Source organism: Ascaphus truei, chromosome 8 (assembly GCF_040206685.1).
Source record: "Ascaphus truei isolate aAscTru1 chromosome 8, aAscTru1.hap1, whole genome shotgun sequence".
NCBI lineage: Eukaryota > Metazoa > Chordata > Amphibia > Anura > Ascaphidae > Ascaphus > Ascaphus truei.
The window spans coordinates 79,931,447-79,953,225 of NC_134490.1; the positions used below are offsets into that span (position 1 = coordinate 79,931,447).

A 21,779-nucleotide genomic window follows, 5' to 3' on the forward strand; every position below is an offset into this window, starting at 1 on the left:
AACAATACAAGGATATTTAAATAAGGTTATGTTATCAATATATCATTTAACACCAACTCTTTTTTTTTTTTAAAGTAGTATTGTTTGTCTTTACATATTTTTAGTTCAGTCAAACTAAATGCGAAAGGTGCTGGCAAAGCAATGAAGCAATACAAATGAGTATAATTTTCATACGAATTAATACTTTTAAGAATGGCAGATCAGATTTAAAAAAACGTAGGTCATTTCGGGAGCAGTTTCCAATATATATTTAATGGACACGGGTTAAGAAAAAAACAAGAGACGAAAAGTTCATTGTTAACATTCCATCCATTTAATAGACACCATGAGCAAGCAGGCATGGCAGGCAACACGCTATCTAGACAGAATGAAAACTGACCCTTTGCCATGGCATTTACAATAAAAGATTCCTTTTAAACAGCACAATGTTTAACAAATTGACAATTGCAAATGGTTGTTCATTTTCAACACAGGGATGCACATTACACACCAATTAATGCTACTGACTAACTGCAAAAGCGAAAAATTTAATTTTTTAAAAAGAAAGATTAAGTCAACTTATGAAAGGGATTAATCTCGAATGATTAAGGGTCTACCCCTGATACTTGAAGAAGCAAACGGAAGAAATGTTGCTACTTTCTGAAAAGGTAGTGCTATAAAAACCTTGTTTGCAAATCATGTGCAAGAAATGTGAAATCACATTGTGTGGGTATAAATGTATATTCCTTAAAAATGTCCCAAAAGCACAAAAATTTACGGTCATGACAAAGACGACCCAAACTTTATTGTGCATACTTCTACAAGTAAAACAATGCCAAACAACCAGGAGGGGTCACACAAGAGAAACCTGTACACTACGGATCCAAACGTTTGGAACGCCTTCAGTAAAGCAGAAGGCAGCACTGAATAGATGATTAATGATCAATGATCAGTTTCCTCTTTTGTGCACATTAATAAAAAGCACTGTAGTGTGGATACAAACCACAGCTTTGTGGCTCCCATTTATTTACTGGTTGCTCAGGTGATTGTAGAGGCAGATTTGCCAAGGATTCTTTCAGCCACTAGGAAAATAATTTGTAGTTTTTTTTTCCTTTTATAAAAGTCTTGTGGGAAGTGATGGACGTTGGTTGTGGTTAGTGCATACTACACACTATAAAATGAAGGAGATGCCCCTTAACATGGCATTGCTGCTCTGACGGAGAGTGGCCAGGCACCCCGGTGGCAATTACATTTGTCTGAATATCCTACTTCTCCAATTATCCATAAAAAGAACAAAATATTTTGACGCAAAATACGTTTATTCAGATATATAATAAAAAGTAATGTCTCAATTTCAATGGGAAGTTATTTAAAGGCAGGTCTCAGCATTTTAAAATTATGGCCTCAATGTTTTTTTTTTAATGTACTGTTACACGCAAGGAAATGTAAAATAAAATGAAATTTTTCTTCTCCGATATCAGTGGGCAATAATATTTGATTTGTGACGTAATTTATGACAAATATTAAGAGATTAATCCCTTTGCCTTTTGCTTCTTCCAGGACAGCTCAAACCTGCCCATTATTCCCTTTCTTCACGTAATGTTGTAGACACTAGCAGAAAAGTGTGTGCCCTTCCAGAAAAATGAGCAGCAGGGCAATTATTAATACACATCTACATCATAAAGAACATCACAAATGAAAAAGGACAGCTTCCACACACCTTGGAAGAAAATCCAAATGTCTCATTCATTTTTATAATGCATTTACATTTTATAGCTCCATTTGGAAACTTTGATGCTGCATTTTAAAAAGGATGCAAGCATGCCTGGTTCCAGCAAAGGCCGTGAACCGAATTTTCTAGTGCAAAATTAACCTTAAATAAGCTGTAGTCCAAGGCCAAATTAGTGCTGCAATTCTTGAGACCATCCTACGATACAGTACATAACAACCAGGATTTTGTACATGAACGAGAGCATAAGGCTTCATGCCCATAAAATTATGTAAGCAATCATTTTTGTACAAGGTTGAGATTCTGAATGTCTACTTATATTACAAAGCAATGTAAATAAATATCAAGCTAGAAAAAAAAAGCTCTTATTTACAGTTTTACAAAAACTGCATTCAGTGTAAATACTGTGCTTTAAAAATACACAGCTTTAGTAATGCAAGTTCTTTACATTGAACATCTAGCAGAATGCATAATATTCTATGTGGTGTATTAAGAAAATGAAACAAAATACATGATTCAAGTTAACGTAAAAGTTTCTTTGTGTAGAATTAAATATGGACAAACCCATTTTATATCAAGAATGGAGTCTGTTAAAGTGCAGATAAACAAAATATTTTGTGAATGTTGAGGAAACCATACTGTACATTATTTAAAGCTTTTGTCTTTTTGAAACGTTAGAATGTACAGGTATTCACATTGTCTAGCATTGATCTCACTTTCGCTATAACTCAAGAGATGCAGATTGCCAATAAACTGTCCTGAATTGGTTCACAGTGGTCCTTCCTTTAACCTTCTGCTGCAGCTTCAGGCTGTACTATTTGATACGTAATCAAATATTCCGGGTACGCCTAACAAATAAACAGAATAAAAATTAAAAAACACAAAGCGAATAAACCTGCATAAGCATTTTTTCAGGAGATACTGTTCTCCAACTACTATCATGTACATTATGTGATCTATTCTTACATTTCTACAACTTGTTCTAAAACAATATTGTAGCCATTACACAAAAATCTGCTTAGTGCTTTCACAGCTTGATGGGTGTTTATGTTGAATGCCCTCTGCTGTCCTTACACCCTCACATACTTAAAGGAGCAAATACAATAAATAATAATCTCTAAACTGAAATGTGTATTTCTTGTATTGTGCTTAAAAAAATAATAATAGCCGATAAACTTCACCTCTACACACAAAAAACAAACCATAGCTATACACAAGGGTTTATCAACAAATAACAATCCCTGTCAATTGCGATTTGGCCATTTTTATTTTACATTCAGCTGCATATGAAAGATTAGGGAGGCATGGGCGTCTAATAGGTTTACATACTAAACTTAAATTTAAGATTGTAATAAACATGAAGCAGTCAGAAATAACATTTCTTTTTAGGAATTGTCATCTCCTTGATATCAGGAGGGCCTGCAAAACTTTGCTATACATTCATCTACAGCAGTATCAAGCAAGGTTTATGTTATTGGTGTGCCTTCAAATTAAAAAAATATATATATATTGTACCTGCTCTCCCCTGTAGATCACATATTCTGCCAAAGCCAGTCCGTTTACACTAGGCCGTCCAGTAACAGAATGATGACCAGGCGGAGAATGAGCCATCTTCATAGCACTGAACTGCAGAAAAGACTTTCCCAGTGTCACCCGACAAAACAGTAATTGCCTACACAGGACAGGGGGGTTGGTGATGGAAAAAAAATTGCGATTATTTCTCCTCAATAACACACCAGGGGGTGAAATAGAAGAGATGGCAACTGCTTATACTGAAACAGATATCCTGAAGGAAAGGTCAACTCTGCAAAGTGTATATCGGAGATGTCTCTAGTGGGGAAAAACTGTTTGGATATGAACGAGCACAAAAAAAAAAAAGACAATCTATGTACATTTTATTAGTAAGTATCATTAGGAGCCTATATATTTCAGGTACCTTTATGGTCTGTAGTCAATTTTGCAACTTTTATTCAGAGAAAGTGTATGACATGTATGCACATGACCACTTTGATTCAAATATGTAAATACTAGTGACGTACCGAGTACCTGGCTCTTTTTCAGCTACCCGGACTCGGCAGCAGGGGGCTGGGGCCAGCACCGGGCAATTTCAGGACAGCTGAAAATAGTTCAACACTTACCTGCAGCCAGCGACGGAAGGTGAGCTAGACCTATGAGGACGACCATAGTGACATCTGGGAGCAGCCGCAGACGTCCTGGTGGCGGTGGCAGCAGCCGAAATCCTTGTTCAGCCGGCGGGAGCAGCAGGAACAGAGCCAACAGCTGATGCCTGTGTGAGCCGGGGAATCCTGCTACTCCCGCCGGCTGAACAATGACTTTGGCTACTGCCACAGCCACCAGGACGTTTGCGGCTGCTCCCAGATGTAGCTGCAGTCCTCCTCACCCTCTGCAGCGGTCTTCCTCACCCTGCAGGTAAGTGCTGTCTGGGTAACCGGGTACCTGTCTTGGTAAAATGATTAATTTTGCCTGTGTACCCGTTACCCGATTTTAGAAAAGTATAATACCCGGTACAACACTAGTAAATACTGTATAATAAAAACCTCTATGCAAATAGGGTTAAATAAATTACCTTGTCCCACTGCAATTAATGTAAGCAATAAGATGTGCTTTAATGCGATGGCGTTTTAAAATCAGAGAGTATTATAATCTCCAGGCACTCTAATATGGTATACAAATATAATTAGATATCTTATTTCTCAAACACATAGCACTGTTCTCTTTGGTGAGCATTACCTTTCTCCTCTTTTCTTAAATGGTTTTAAAATTATAGACAATAATACACTGGTACATATACATAATAGGTTATCTTTTGTAGTCATGTAATTGCACATAAAGTACATACCTATGGCAAATATAACAAGATCTGTCTTTATGAATTGGACATCCAGTGCCTCCTCCGATGCCATACACATATTGGTTGCTCTTAGAAGAGTTTTCAGCAAAATAAATCCCAGCACCAAACATTCCACCGATGTAAGCGTGTCTTTCATCAAAACCCTTGTGAATAATTGCATTTACAAATGGAGAACCTGTGAATAGAATGGCATGGTAAAACGTTATATAAAGGAAGAGAGTAAAATACTCTTTAAACACCTTACATTCTGAAAGCAGTGTGACGTAGGGCCAGCTGGCCTCACCAAATAAAGGTAAAGGCCCAGCTAGTTACCCCTAAAACCGTGCAACCTGGCTGCCCCAGAAATATTTAATACAGCCAAATGTATTTAATGTCTGGGGATGGAATGTAAAAACACTCATGTATGAAGACATTGTCTGTAAATCACTTTATTCCCTGTGTTAGCATTTCCCCCAGTTTAGTGTACTAGCATTGTTCTGAAATGAAAAGGGATGTGTGTGTATCACAGTAAATGTGATTGGGTGTCAGCCCTGTAAATGGTGCTTTATACCCGTGAAGTACCTCTGTGTTGTCCTTTCTATGGAAGCAGTCTCAGTAACTCACTTAGTTGAACTGTTCCATAGAAAAGATATGATCAGGACAAAGGTAGAGGACTGGTTAACAGAATCAATTGCCGGGTCTGAGCCCCGCAGGCAGTGTTTCTACTGAGCAATTAACTTGGCCTAAACACGTTCATAGGATTACAAAAAATAGGTAGTGCTAAATCTCAATGAAGTATGTGACTATGAAATAATAATCACCAATGTGATGTAAAAAATCACCTATACTCAACAATAAAAAAAGAATATAGATTGCTGCCTGTGATATAACTCTGACCCCAAGGTCAGAGGAACAACATGTGAAAAAATAAGTTATATCTCTGGCGCCCTGCACATGCAATTATGCACCAAAAAGGATATATACAACCAGGACTGGTGACTGTGTCAGATCCAGGGATGTAATACAATCGATGAATGCGTCATATATGAAATAAAAACAGATAAAAGCACATAGCATAATACTGTATGGTAAATATAAAGTAATCTATAACAGATTTACCAAAAAATAAAATTAATATCAAAAACAAAAAACAGAATGCCGAGATGAACAACAGGTGACTGATATAAAAATAACACATTTAATAAACAATATGGACATAGACATATATAAAATATTATTAGATAGATAGAATGAAACGGGTTCCTCTGGTGGATCTGCTGCTAAAGCTGAAATAACCACTTACCGGATGTAAAATGGTAACCAGCAGTGGATATTCAGAGAGTATCCCCTCTCATCTGTGGTTTGTCAGCTCCTGGCTTATCTCCTTGGCATCAGTAGCATGCTGGTCTTCGGCGGCTGCTTGCGGATGGAATGCCCCCCTGATCTCGAAGGGTCAGATCTCTGGAGCGTGATCAGCTCGGGAGTATGGAACTGCAATTGCAGATTCGCCTTGAACCTGCCCTACGAGGCGTGTGAACAGTAATAGCAGATGCGATATGCTCCGATCGAAGGGAGGATAAGACAGTGCAGTTATCGGCGGTAGTCAGAAGTAGAGCCAGCGGGACCCACCCTACGCGTTTCGGAAGTCACCGCTTCCTTCCTCAGGGTTGTAGCAATAATTATTATTATAGCTTATTGCTACACCCCTGAGGAAGGAAGCTGTGACTTGCGAAACGCATAGGGTGGGTACCGCTGGCTCTACTGCTGACTACCGCCGATAACTGCACTGTCTTATCTTCCCTTTGATCGGAGCATAGCGAATCTGCTATTACTGTTCACACGCCTCGTAGGGCAGGTTCAAGGCGAATCTGCAATTGCAGTTCCATACTCCCGAGCTGATCACGCACCAAAGATCTGACCCTGTAAGATCAGGGGGGCATTCCATCCGCAAGCCGCCGCCAAAGACCAGCATGCTACTGATGCCAAGGAGAGACGCCAGGAGCTGACAAAACACAGATGAGAGGGGATACTCTCTGAATATCCACTGCTGGTTACCATTTTACGTCCGATAAGTGGTTATTTCAGCTTCAGCAGCAGATCCACCAGAGGGACCCATTTCATTCTATCTAATAATCTTATACTATATTAGTGAAAGCACTGTATGCCTGTCTGGATGTCCGGTGTCCCTAGGGGAAATCTCATTGGTCCCTTGGCCCGCCCGCCCCCGCACACCTCTCATTGGCCTGAGGCGGAGTGACGGGCCATAGGGGACGGACACACACACACACACTGTTGCTTGGCCTCACTCTCCCCCGTCAGTCGGACCGCAGATCACCTTTCCCCCCCCCTCTCCCGGTGCCCCTCACTCTCCCCCACCTCCCCCAAACCAGCACGCTCCGCAACATCCCCAGCTGCACTATCACGTGCGCTCCTGGACAGAGGGGAAGCGCGGGCCGGGCCTCCTGCACTCCCCCGGCCTCCTGCACGCACTATCACATGCGCTCCCGGACGAGGGGAAGCGCGGACCGGGCCTCCTGCACTCCCCCGGCCTCCTGCACTCACCATCACGTGCAACGGCTCCCGGACGGAGGGGGCCGGGCCTCCTGCACTCCCCCGGCCTCCTGCACTCACCATCACGTGCAACGGCTCCCGGACGGAGGGGAAGCGCGGGCCGGGCCTCCTGCACTCACCCTCACGTGGCGCGGGTCTCCTGCCCCAGCCTGCCACTCTTGCCCCCCCCGCCAGCTTCCGAACCCACCTCCTGCCCCAGCCTGATGCCACGGGGATATCCGTGCCAGGAGGGGAACCGTCTGCCGCCAGGAAACACCACCCGGTCAAGGTAAGTCACCCACGTCTCCCACCCACGTACTGTCACCCAGTTACCCACTGTCACCCACCCAGTCACCCACACATTCACCCAGTCACCCACTTTCCCCCAGTCACCCACTTTCCCCCAGTCACCCACTTTCCCCCAGTCACCCACTTTCCCCCAGTCACCCACTCACCCACCCACGCAGCGACCCAAAGTCACCCACCCACCGACCCAAAGTCACCCACCCACCCAAAGTCACCCACCCAGCGACCCAAAGTCAAACCGACCCAAAGTCACCCAACCACTCAGTCACCGACCCACCCACCCACTCAGTCACCCATCCACCCACCCAGTCACCCATCCAACCACCCACCCACTCACACACTCAGTCAACTGAGTCACCAACCTAGCTGTCAAGGGGGGGAAGCCCAACCCTGTCACCCGCCCCCCCAAAATTACATCCCGGGCAACGCCGGGTATATCAGCTAGTATTTTATATATGTCTATGTCCATATTGTGTATTGTTTATTAAATGTGTTATTTTTATATCAGTCACCTGTTCATCTCAGCATTTTGTTTTTTGTTTTTGATATTAATTTTATTTTTTGGTAAATCTATGTTATAGATTACTTTATATTTACCAGACAGTATTAAGCTATGTGCTTTTATATGTTTTTATTTCATATATGACGCATTCATCGATTGGAGTACATCCCTGGATCTGACACAGTCACCAGTACTGGTTGTATACATCCTTTTTGTTGCATAATTGCATGTGCAGGGCGCCAGATATAAAACTTATTTTTTCACACGTTCATAGGATTGAAACAAAGGTGTCAAGACATTTGGTGAGTGGCCAAGAGTGGACAATCAGGTCTGGGGATGGGCTCTCAGGAAGGAGAGCCTTTTGCTCCTTGCAGACTCTGGCTCCTACCCAGTGGGAGGTCTTGAGTGCCTTAGCACGCCACCTCCTCTGGCTTTGGTGGCACCAACTCAATCTGTGCTGTGGTTGGCCAGCAGCCCCTGTCCCATGTAAAGGATAGCCACCGGAGGGCTATACAAGGGGCACTGCTGATCAGAGCACTAGACTATCTGAGAGACATTCTGGGAAGGGGTTTGGATCTTGACTGTGACCAGCTGGAGATACATTTCAGAGTGGCTTGTGTGTGTTCAGCACTCTGAAATCCTGAAGCAGAGAAGCGGACAGGGTAAATCTATTTCAAATGGGTCCCTGCACCTAGTCGAGGCTAGTCTTCCCCCAGGCCCCCAGTTGGTGAGTATGTCATAACTGTGTATTTGCTGGTTCTGCCAGAATAAACTCAGTTTATTCAAATCACTTTGTCCTGTACTTGGTGATAGTGATCCCAGAAGGTTTTTGGTGTTAAAATGACTGGTCTCCCGTGACAAGCAGCATTGCTTTAAATCAACAAATGTATAAAAATGTTCAGCAATATTATTTTTCCTTTAAAATCAGGTATCGGACTGGTAATACTTGAATAAGCATTACATGCATTAGTTATATGTGCCCTGTGTCCAATAAGTACTAAATCTATTAGTTTTATGTGCTCTGTTCTAACCATAAAATCCATTCATTCTACAGCCGGGATGAACTAAAACGAAATGCAGAGTAACATCCTGATCAGGCGTTAACTGCCCTTTAAGTAAAAGGCAATTCACGCCAAATCGGGAGGGGATACGCCAGATCACAGCTTCGTGAATCCTGCCTTGTGTGTCCTAAAATATAGCTAGAAGTGGAATAGCAGTTATTTATACAGTAAATTTAATTCAAGTGAAAATAGTCACTACATTACCTACATTATATCCCAGATACAATTTAGGTTTCAGCTACTATAATAAACTACACACAAAAGACACCCAAATTAGCACTTTCACAATCTTTATTCACACAATCTCGGTTTGCTCAAGATGGTCATCACTTGTATTTCACATTCAAATAGGGCAATCACACATACTTTTTAGTTGTCTTCTTACTATATTCTTAGACAATTCTGTTGGATTAATGCATTAAAATGTATGTACGGAAGTTATATATGTACAGTGCCTACCGTGAAACAGCATCCTTTCATTTGCATGATTGTGGTTTTCCTCTGTAACCTCTTTCCTCCGATGAGTGTATCTTTCCCATAGTTTCTTATTGCATACTTTCTGAATCTAGACATTGACCGTGAATATGAAAGAAAGTCAACTGTTTTTATACATTTATCTGGAGGTGTACCATTTACAAATAGTTTTCAGAAAACATTACAAACACTTAAATAAATATATACAACAAACTAATGTTTTCTTAAATTAAAGAAGAGTTACCTTTAAGATATTATATCTGTTAAAGACACCACCTGCATGTCCACCATCTCTATGTTCTCTGACTGTGCTCTGCAACTAAATAATATAATAGAGAGTTATTGTTAATAGGAAGCACCAACTTATAAAGAACAAGTAAGTATGCTCGTGGTTATCGTTATTTGCATTTCTTCACGAGAAATACCATATACTGTATGTAGTCATAATACACATTAAAGTGTTAGAAAAGCAATGCACAATTAAAGTAAATCCAAATCTTGAGGTCCAATCACGTTTGGCTCTTAATTAGTGTAAGAATATATTATAGGGACATTCTCTATGGGTCATAGGAGATGAATAAAAATATACTACACCCAGATCCAAATCGTATGAAGACAGCATATCCAGGGAAGGGATCAAAAATGTATACTGTACAGAACAAATTCCAACATTTTGGAACCACTCATGGAACCTTCATCAGTGATGCTCAATATATATTTTTTGAATCACTAACCTGGATGTGCTGTGTCTTCTCCATACGATTGGGTCTGGGCAAAGTATATTTTTATTTATCTCCTATGACGCGTGTCCTAGCATGTGTTACTGTTTATTAAGGTGTCTCAATGTCCCTGTAATATATTCCTGAACGTTCTTTCCATGTATATGCAAATGCACGCACACACAACCTTTTTATTTTCAAGTTCAAGCATAAATAGACCATGATCAGCTTTTGTATGACATCTGGAGCAAATGTCATACAATTCACTGCTTTGGATGGGATCAGTGCTGCTCTCTTGTAATGTTTTAACTGAGAACACACTACTGTAGTAAAGATTTCAGGAGATAAGAGACTACACTTCCGAATCAAAGAATGAATGCACACCTATTGCCAACTACACTTAACAAAATAACCAATGACTATATGATATGAACTGGCAGCAATGAGGTTCTGACAAGATAAATGAAAAACTAAAAACAATTTTGACCATCATACAATGTGCTCACACCTCTTCATCCACAGACAGAAATTCTTTGTCATCGGGAGCAAGGTCAATTAGAATTGTTCCACTGCCAGAAGTATTTAACGTTAAGTACGGATTCAAACCTAAAAGAAAATCATATCAAAATGTAAAAAATCTCACAAATGTAATAATTCCTAAACTATTTTTTTTTTAACTTTACTTTTTACTGTACATTTTTTATTTTCAAATAGGGATATCATTCATCTGTGTTCAGTTTAAAAATAATGCAATGCTACCATCAACAAACTAATGATTGGCTGGTTCTCATACTGTATATCCAAAAGACCGAAATAAAAACATGACAATTATAAATTGTGGATGCAACTTAGTTGAAAGATGTAGCCACTAAAATGAATTAAACCATAAAATATACTAGAACAGTTGACATGGGTAAACCACCACCATCTTGTTGGCAGGTCACCCCACTCTCCACCACCGGCAATTTTTTTGTTTTTTTAAATCATCAAATAAGATTTCCCAGACTGCCTCCCCCTTTGTCCCAAGGGTGAGGAACACTAGCGACTATCATGAAAGGCATTTGACTAAATATGGATTAAAGCTTCCTTGACAAATTCCATTAAATTATGCTATCAAGTATTTAGGGAGGCAAAAAAATACATTTTACAACTGCACCCACATGTCAAGCCTGAAATGTATAATATTTTATAAAGTAATAAGAGGGACACAAAGATTATAATTACCTTGCTGTCCAGAGATCAATCTCTCTACACATTTGATGATTTTATGCCTGTGCCCATAAGCATTAATTCCTATTTCTTTGAGTTCCTTGTGGCCCATTTCAACCAAGACATCTAGTGTGATCTAGGATCAAATAAAAAGAAGTGCGTCACCTTAAAATGAAGGAAAGTAATTTTTTCCTATACAGTACATATACTAGATTCCAAAAACAATCAGAAACTAAAACTATAAAAACTTAGAATGTCGGTAAGCATGAACTCCATCCATTTAACATCATGATCACCAATTGTAACATTATACTCGGTATAGAAGCATCCGAGATATAAACAAGAGCAAAAAAAAACACAATATGAAGGGGGAAAAAAAAAATCTATCTAATTGAAGCGGACCCCTCTTTCAATTGAGTTTACAGACTAGGAACGATTAGAAACGGCAATGTTCTAGAATAATTGCCACCATAAAGGGTAATTATGCCAATGTAAGTTTTCAATATATATCACACCACATTTACAATATAAATGCTGACGCGAAGGGTCACATGGGAAAGGAGGGTTAGATATGGTAAACGGAAGATACAAATAACAAAAAGAGGGGGGCAAGTGATGCAAGCAAATACTTTATGTTGTGAAAAATAATCAAAACAGAAGATAAAAATACATTTAGGTAATTCCCTAATAAGAGTCCCAAAATAGAATAGATCCTCTCAGATTCTTCTATTTTTCTGCCACCACAGTTCTGTTTGGCTCACATGCCGGAAGCACCGCTCCCCGCTTTTGGAGTTTGAAATATAATAGGGGAGTATAAGGAAGAGATCAAAAGAAAGAATCTCGGTATTTATTCCATATTTAAAAGCTGTTTCAAAGCATCGGCTTACTCGAATGTAAAAAAGAAGGGGGGTGTCAAGCACATGCGTTCTAAGTGAAACTTCTTTGTGTTTTGTCATTGAAATTGTATTTTGATGTTTTTGATTGAAAGAAAGACGTTTGAGAGTATAATTTATTTTTTATTTATTTTTCTGCAGAAATTTCCATACAATCAGTTGGAATACGATACAATTGACTTATAAGTAAAGTAAAAAAAAATATTTCAATTAAAATCATAAAAATCAAATAATTTCAGTGACAAAACGCAAAGAAGTTTGATTTAGAACGCGCGTGCTCGCACACACACCCTCTTCATTTTATTTAATAAGCATTACAATTACTGTAATCTATTAATTTATTCACAATTCATGTGTTATATGTTTACACACCTTGCATCTTTTACACTTTTCCATTTATTATTATAAATTGTAGATGTCTATATTTGTACTCCCTGGGAATTTCTACAAACAAACCAAACCAAAACAACAAACAAAACAAACCAACCAAACCAACAAACAAACAAACCACACACACACCGCGGTTCAGCGCATGCGGAGCTGGCCGGTTCTGCGCATGCGTGAGCATCAGGTGAGGGGTAAGCGCCTGATCGCTTTTTCGTCTCCATAAAGGACTTAGTGCAGTTAGAATTTTGAGCCCGCGCCTTACTTCCGTTATGCATTTTCGTCTCCATGAAGGAGTTTTAGTCCTGAATTTAGGTGCAAAGATGTTTAACTTACAAAATAAAACACCAGTGAGTATCCCCATAAGACACGTCAAGAGGGCTTTGGTCACGGCCGTCTGTGAGGGGAAATGCATGACGGAAACTTCTTGACTCGTCTTATGGGGCGTTTACTGATTTTTTTTGTCTGTCTTTTAAATTTTGAATAAATAAGGACATTCTTTTGACCACTTCCTTACGCACCCCCTGGTTATATCACCACGTGTGTTGTTCTTGTTCATTAATGTAGTGTGTGTTTGAAATGATTTCTTTAAAAGTTATGTTCTTAGCATAATAACTACAAGTTTGAGAATTACCTGTTCTCGCTCAAAGGTATCAATTAGGTGTTCAAGTCCGAGATTTCTCAAAAACTGATTGATGCTTAGGTCTACTCCTAGAACGAAGCAAAAATGAAATGCTTACAACACATGGAGAACCATTGAGAGAGAATAGTGTGTGTTCATGGTCTTAATTTGCACATGTAGCAAATAATGCAAAGGCTGGCAAAACAGAAAATGTAATTAAAATTGGTGTAAAAACGAGCATTTACAAACAATTCAATTTTCATATTGAATGACAGCTGGTAAATAACTTTCTAGCTGCAAATCTCACTCTACAATGTATCCAACCACATAGCCTTACTATAAAGTGGAAGTGTAGGAATAAAACAGAAAGTGAGTCAAACTATTTGCAATACCAACTAAATGTTAACAGCAAAAAGCTAAACATGTCTGTATGGCGATGCATTTTAATTGTTCCAAATATAATTTTATAGAAATAGCTAAAAATAAATCTAGTACCTTCCTTTTTCTCCAAACCCACAGCCCCTTCAGCTGCCCCAGTATTAACAGAGGAGATTTCCGAGAAACTGACTGTCAAATTATCCAAGCTGCTGGCAGCCGACAGACTGGGTGGACTGGAGGGGACAGATGACAGGACCGCGGTTGTAGTCACAGTGGGCTGTGATACACCGATAGCTTGAGGTTTATAAAATGGTGCAAGCACAGCTGGAGGCATAGCTGCTGTTAGAAGGGCACGGACATCATCAGCCTGAAGGGAAAAAGAAAAAATAATCAACATTACCAAAATGAACTATATAGCTTGACCATTAAATAGGAACACAGTAAAACTACCCTGCTACAAGTGTTCTTGCTCCTGTACAAGAAATGCTACAGATATTTATTTCAAGGCACAGCACAGTTTACATTTCTATACCACTGTTTCTCTAACAGTAGGTTAACTATGCTTAAAACACCATTACATTGGGAAGATCTCGCCTCCTGCTTAAAGGAGCAATCGAAGCAAGCAATATCCTACGTGTTTTTTCCCTCTCTCAATAAAGCAGTTCTGTAGTATTAGATAACTTACTACTTTTATTTTTTTCCTTAAGTGTGTACATATATGTATATACAGTGAATCCTCTCTTGCCGACGTCCCGCTTACCGTCAGATGCCTTATCCGACTCCGCATAATGCGGTCCGCTGGGCTTATTATCCGATTGTCACCGCCGATTAACATGGACCCGCAATCCGACGGTCCGTTAAACGACGGCGGTTTGCGGGACGCATTCCGTTGAATAAGTGTGGACCGTGTGTACACACACACACATTTTACATACATATGTATGTACGTATATAGACAGAGAGAGGTATGTATAGACACATGTAAGTGTGTATATGCGTGTGTGTGTATATGCATATATGTATGCGTGTATATACATATACAATCATATATAATATACATATATGGCTTTGGAGAATAACACACACTGCTGATGAGACACGAGGACAGACCGTGGAATGTATACAGCTGTGACGGGGAGAAATGCAATTTGAAATCCGACGTTTGTGAGTTCAACCATTGAAGATTTAACCTTGTATTAAATTGTTCAAGCTATATCACACTAGGAGAGTGCACCTCTCTTTTTCTCCCTTTCTTAGATGTGTGTGTGTGTGTTCGACAAATCACCAAAAAAATCAACTCACCAAACACAAAAATCTACTCGCCACCTAGTATCACACATATACATATACATATATATGGCTCGACAAATGCTCTCGCCCAGGATGAGTGCATTTTAGCCGCAGGTGAGCAGTCACTCACGCGTATTCTCCTTATGCCATCTGCATAGCGTAGGAAGAATAGAGCAGAGAACAGAGCAGCCTCCGTGCGCAGGGTAAGGAACGGAGGTGGGCGGAGCTTTGTGTGGCTGAGGGCTCATCCAATAGGAACATGGGAGGGGCGGGGCGCCGTCAGGCAGGAGCCACTAGTTGTGTTGCGGGTGCCGGGGGGCGTGGTTGTGCACTGTGGCGGTGGGTGACAAGCGGGACTGGCAGGGACTTGAGGCGGAGGGTGGATCAGGAACTGGGGGAATGGACACACAGGCACACACCACCCCTTCCCCACACCACCCCCCCAGAGCCGGGGCAGTTGTATGACAGTTGGCCCTGATCTTTGGCTGGGTTCCAGCTGTTCCGGCGCCGCCAGCTCCGACGGTGATGTGTGAGGTGCAGGGTGGGGGAGTTGGAGGGGGGGGAAGAGGATGATGTATGAGGTGCAGAGGGGGGGGGGGAAGAGGATGATGTGTGAGGTGCGGGAGGGGGGTGATGTGTGAGGTGCGGGAGGGGGGTGATGTGTGAGGTGCAGGGGGGGGAAGAGGATGATGTGTGAGGTATAATAAACAAACTATATTATCTCAAAAAACGAATGTTGTAAATAGTCCTTATTAGGAATGTATTAAATGTTTTTTATTAAAAGTGGGGGCGGGGCTAGTTGGCAAGTAGCTTTTTGGGTAATTTGTCGAGATAGATAGATACTTGGAAAACCTCTAAACATTTCTTCACTGCTTAAACACGCAAGTTTGGACAAAGACAATACTTTCTAGTTCAGGGAGCAGTATTTTCATTAAGTTTAGTGACATTTCTGCTGAAGTAATTACAAAACAAATGTTCTTAACTTACTCACTAAACCTTCCTATGAACTGAAACAAATGGTAGCCATTTTGATTGTCTCATTTCAGGTTTAAAGATGAACATTGTATTTATCTGTATAAATATATAATCAATCAGCAACTGTAAGATTTTCAAATCTGACCGCTGGGATACTGGCATGATGGCTCAATGGAATCAGCATAATTCGTTGGTTGGAAGACCACAATTGACCCATAGATAACAGAAGGGATATAGTGTCTCATTTACACAATGAACGACACCACCTGGTAATGATGGTTACCCGGTTTCATTTGTAAGGCCTAAAAATCTCCACCACCGTATTAAATTAGTGTTGTCAATATCCTTGCAAATTAGCATTGATCAATGTTTAGTCCAAAAACCTAAGGACACTTGATTTCTTTAAATCTATTTACTTACTGTAACCAAGTCTAATGACGTTTGTCCCTCTTGATTTTTCAAACTGGGATCGGCTCCATGCGCCAGCAGCAAAGCGCAAAGTTGTGTTCTTCCTTTCTGAGATGCTTCATGCAGGGGTGTAAAAGCCCATTTATCGTTGGCATTCACACATGCATTGAATTTTATAAGTAAAGCTGCTACATCCACGTGCTGCAAAATAATAACCAGACTGGTTATTTTATTACAGATTGACACACGAAAATGGGATCCCTAAAAGAGGAGGGCGTCCCAGAAGCTCCAAAAATGGGGGCACTCACGATAGTGTGCAAAAATATCAAAATGGACCACCCTCTTCTCCTTCACATTCTCCATACTCTTGGTATTCGGAACAAAGCTTTATCCTGGATCTCCTCTTACCTCTCCCAGCGTACTTTCAGTGTCTCTTCTGCTAGCACCTCCTCCTCCTCTATTGATCTCTCTGTGGGGGTACCCCAGGGCTCTGTCCTGGGACCCCTTCTCTTTTCTCTTTACACACTCTCTCTAGGTGACCTAATCACATCTTTTGGGTTTAAATATCACCTCTATGCCGACGACACACAAATTTACCTTTCAACCCCTGACCTTACACACCAAAGTTTCTGATTGTCTCTCTGCTATATCATCCTGGATGGCCATCCGCCGACTGAAACTTAACAGGGCAAAAACAGAGCTCCTTATACTTCCTCCCAAACCTGGCCCTACTACCTCCTTCCACATTGCTATTGGAAACACGATCATTCACCCAATAGTCCAAGCACGCTGCCTAGGGGTCACACTTGATTCCTCTCTCTCATTCTCCTCTCATATTCAAAACGTTTCTAAAACTTGTCGCTTTTTCCTCCGCAATATCACAAAGATACGCCCTTTCCTCTGTTACTCGACTGCTAAAACTCTGACTCAGGCCCTCATTCTCTCACGTCTCGATTACTGTAACCTCCCGCTGTCCGGCCTTCCTACCTCTCACCTGTCTCCCCTACAATCTATCCTAAACGCTGCTGCCAGAATCACTCTACTCTTTCCTAAATCTGTCTCCGCATCTCCCCTCCTGGCTTCCGATTAAATCACGTATCTCACACTCAATTCGCCTGCTCACTTTTAAAGCTTTACATTCTTCTGCCCCTCCTTACATCTCAGCCCTAATTTCTCGCTATGCACCATCCCGACTCTTGCGTTCTTCTCAAGGATGTCTTCTTTCTACCCCCTTTGTATCTAAAGCTCTCTCCCGCCTTAAACCTTTCTCACTTTCTGCCCCACACCTCTGGAATGCCCTTCCCCTCAATACCCGACTAGCCCCCTCGCTATCCACCTTTAAGACTCACCTTATGACACATCTGCTTAAAGAAGCATATGAATAGCGCTGGATAATCATGGACACATGATACATAAAGCTTGGCCCCCTGCATACGCACTTACTATAATTCCCTCCTACTGTCTCTGTACGTTCTCACTACCTACCAATTAGATTGTAAGCTCCTCGGTGCTGAGACCCCTCTTCCTTAATGTTACCGCTACAGTATGTCTGAAGCACTTATTCCCATGATCTGTTATTTATATTATTTGTTATTTATATGATATGTATTACTACTGTGAAGTGCTATGTACATTTATGGCGCTATATAAATAAAGACATTAAATACAATATTATAATGAACAGTGGACAGGACATACACAATAAAACTCTAAAAATATGAAAAACATACACAGCGAGTTCAAACTCTTTGCTAGTAATGATAAAGTGCCTGTGCACAGTCAGAAAGTCACCAACAGAGAACCACATGTAAATATGGTGACTGAAAAGTCCTTTTGTGAGATGTAGATGGCTGAACCTGGCTAAGGTGTCTTCATATCTAGTGAACGAGGCAAATAATTAATTATACAGCACAAAATCTACAGATAAATGTGAATGAGGGTACATCAAAGCAGAGCAAAACATGAATATCCATCGAAGTAGCCAACATGAGTTTTATTGTGCATGTTCTGTCTACTGTGCATAATAATAAATTGCATTTTGAGTTTTTTGCACGCTTCCGTGAGTGCCCCAATTTTTGGGTTTTTGGGACCTCCTCCTCTTCTTTTGAGAGTCCCATTTTTGTGTGTATCAGTTATGATTTATACTCCAGGGGAGCACAGTCAGTGATGATATGGGCATGGAGTGATGTGCCAATTATTAGTCAGTGACTCATTACTTTTAGGTAGTAGAGCATTTCCACCCCTCTTCTCTTTATTTTATTACAGGCCTCTAGATAGTGAGGGAAAAAAAGTTTTTTCACAACATCCTTTATATATATATGCCTGAGCCTAATTGTGTTTCTTAAATATTTTTTTATTCAGGCACTTGAGCCGGTCTCATTAAAAAAAATATTTAGTAAAAAGTGCCACTCTATGAGATTGTTGGATAACAAAATATTAATTGTTTGCATTTCAAATATATGCTAGATACTGCACAACAGGATTATTCACAATATTACATGATACCACATTGTGTTTAAACAGATGATCTTTCATATAATAAGCAAGACAACTTACCCCATATGATGCTGCGTTGTGCAAGGGAATTAGGCCTCCTTTATCTTGTGCATTCACATCAGCACCGTGTTGTAAAAGGTACTCAACAACTTCCAAATTATTGTAGCCAGCTGTCGAAAAAACATTTAATCTTAGCAATGACTTGATGACCTATGCTCAGGCAGATCATTATTGCTTATTTAGTTTCAGATAGAAATGTAGGAGTTGGCATTTCAAAAGCCTTCAGGCATAGTTGAAGAATCATTTTATAACCAGATAACGTGGAATAATGTAATGATGCTCAAATCACCCAGACCCCTTTTCAAAACACTTAAGCCACCTGGTCCCTAGCTTGAGAAGATTTCAACTAATTTTATTTGAATGGAGTTTAAATCTTCCAGAGGAATACTACATTTCTCATCATAAAAGGATTTCTTCCCAGGATAACAGCTAGGTCATTAAAAACCTTTTGTTTCAATCCCTGATGATAAAAAGAGGAACATTTATGTTGTAAATACAAGGCTTCTTTGAAAGACAAATATGCTTCTGTAACAGCCCAAACCGCAATACACTTTCACTAACAACACTGACCTGCTAAATGTAACGGAGTAGAATGTCTTCCTTGTGTATCTCTACAATTGACATTGTCAGTCGCACACAGCTTCTTAAGCCGAGCCACACAGCCTTTTTTAGCAGCATCCAACAATGCAGCGTCTCCTCTAAGAAGGTCTTGAATGTCAGTGTCCCCGTCCTTTACCAAGTCCAATGGGGTATTTCCATCTCTATTTTTCTTTGTTGAATCAGCTCCATGCTGTTGATCAAAGAAAAAATCATACCTAGCTGTAAAAATCTTATTGCTGCACGTAGCCCATTTCATATAAATGGATGACTTAGAACCTTCACAAAATATCCGTCACTGTGAAAGGTGCCGTGTCCCAGAGCGTCAAAACAAATTCTCAAACCAACGTATTGACAGAATTTGCAAAAAGAAAGAGGCACACAAGTAATTCTGCTAAATTGCTATGGTTTACTGAACAGTAGAAGGCAGAACTTTAGGTCCATCTTTCTTTTCAAATTATACTCCCATAGACCTCTATTTGGAACATAGAGGCAGTAATGGGCCAGTCTGCACCAGGTTTATAATTTTTTTTCTGTACTCATTTTTGCATCGAGAGCGCCTGTGTATATCTTTGTATTACTTATTAAATTATTTCACACACAGAAGAGGACAGGATCCCAATAGCAGACAGGGACCCCGAAACTCCAAAAAATAGGGGCACTCACAGAGATGTGTAAAAATATAAAAATACAATTTATTATTATAATGAACGGTGGACAGGACATACAAAATAAAATTCTAAAACATGCGAACGTGCATGTTTTTTGCATTTCTAGAATTTTATTTTAGCCTTATCTGGTAAATGCTGTCTTTATCTTTTAACTCTTTAGCTAAAGATGGCAGCGTTCGTGAATTTAAACAAAACCTAGCAGGAACAGATGATCAGACGTACAGCCGCCCCTTAAAGATGCAGAACTCACCAGCAATAAAGTATGGTTAAAAATACTTTATTGGGCTACATAAAAGATACAAAAATCCACAAACAAAAAGGAACCTCCTCCCACGCCATCTCCGGCGCTTTCTCAAGGAAAGTGCCAGAGAGGGCGTGGAATGCGGGGGAGGATCCTTTTTGTTTGTGGATTATTGTATCTTTTATGTAGTTCCATTAAAGTATTTTTAACCATACTTAATTGCTGGTGAGTTCTGCATCTTTAAGGGGCGGCTGTACTTTTGATCATCTGTTCCTGTTTCACATTGTCTGATCGGAGAGATGCCAAAGGGGGACACGGGCCACTTCTCGGTGCACCACGCTGCTACGAGGAGAGGGGAGCGGTAATTGATTGATTGTGAGTAGTTGATCTACTCCACACCGGACACAGAACACGGGTTGTTTATTGCAGTTGACACGCTGTGGAGTGTATCTCCCATCATCGGCTTACAGGTCAGGCTCATGCGGATCTACTCCCGGTCTCCACCCCTCCATTACAGCATTACATTTCTATTACAACCCTAATTGTGCTCTGTTTTTACTCTACATCTTGCAATTGGTACATATACCCTTCTAGTTTTTTCCTGAATTTATAGCCGGTTTTCTACCCTTGCTTAAACAAAACCTAGGTAGAAAATTGTATAGGAAAATAATGTCTATAGAAACAAACGTTAACAGTCTTATCACAAGACAGATTAGGTAAACCAGTAAAGCATTTGGTTACTATTGAAACATTCATTTCAAAAAGAAACATAAAAATACTTATCAGACAAGTATATATTTTTAAATCAACCATATACATTTAACCAGTCACTGAAATTAGTTTAATTTGATTCTAGAAGGTACTGACCTTTTTAACGTGTGACCTCCCTTCTGTCCCACAAATACCCATATCACTAGACTCCCATTTTATTATTACAATGATGAACCTAATTTATTTCCCCTCATTCATATCATACCTGTAACAGAAGCTTGCAAATCTCATATTTCCCTTTTGCTGCTGCTTCATGTAAAGGTGTGAATTTCCATAAATCAGCTACATTCACAACAGCTCCATGTTTGACGAGCAACTCTGCTACTTCATAATGGCCATACGAACAAGCATTGTGCAAAGGAACTAAACCCCTGAAAATAGAAATGGCACAAACAGTTAAAGAAAATATTGAAATACATATTTATAATCTTATTGCCACTTTTACATTTTCTTAACAAACACACACAAGGTTTAACGGGATTTCTAGTGTTCTTAATTAATCATGGGTATACAATATACTGCTAAAGCACATTTTATATGTGATGCTGTTGGATTTGGGGTATTGACAAGTCCAACTGCTGCCTGTTGTACATTTCCTTACTCCCCATTACTT

General features: G+C 40.2%; 1 protein-coding gene across 1 annotated transcript in view; it reads right to left on the reverse strand.

Moving 5' to 3' along the window:
• Window positions 1–290: 290 nt before the first annotated feature.
• The window catches only part of TNKS2 (tankyrase 2), a 72,290-nt gene continuing 50,801 nt past the window's right edge, over window positions 291–21,779 (reverse strand). The window contains exons 15-27 of the mRNA XM_075612830.1: window positions 21,372–21,537; window positions 19,457–19,676; window positions 18,887–18,996; window positions 16,343–16,531; window positions 13,775–14,024; window positions 13,292–13,368; window positions 11,396–11,516; window positions 10,680–10,777; window positions 9,697–9,771; window positions 9,438–9,543; window positions 4,569–4,755; window positions 3,224–3,380; window positions 291–2,556 (exon numbers count right to left, since the gene is read on the reverse strand). Coding sequence (XP_075468945.1) covers window positions 2,494–2,556; window positions 3,224–3,380; window positions 4,569–4,755; window positions 9,438–9,543; window positions 9,697–9,771; window positions 10,680–10,777; window positions 11,396–11,516; window positions 13,292–13,368; window positions 13,775–14,024; window positions 16,343–16,531; window positions 18,887–18,996; window positions 19,457–19,676; window positions 21,372–21,537 — 1,819 coding nt within the window. The 3' untranslated portion in view covers window positions 291–2,493. The remainder of the gene's footprint in view (window positions 2,557–3,223; window positions 3,381–4,568; window positions 4,756–9,437; window positions 9,544–9,696; window positions 9,772–10,679; window positions 10,778–11,395; window positions 11,517–13,291; window positions 13,369–13,774; window positions 14,025–16,342; window positions 16,532–18,886; window positions 18,997–19,456; window positions 19,677–21,371; window positions 21,538–21,779) is intronic.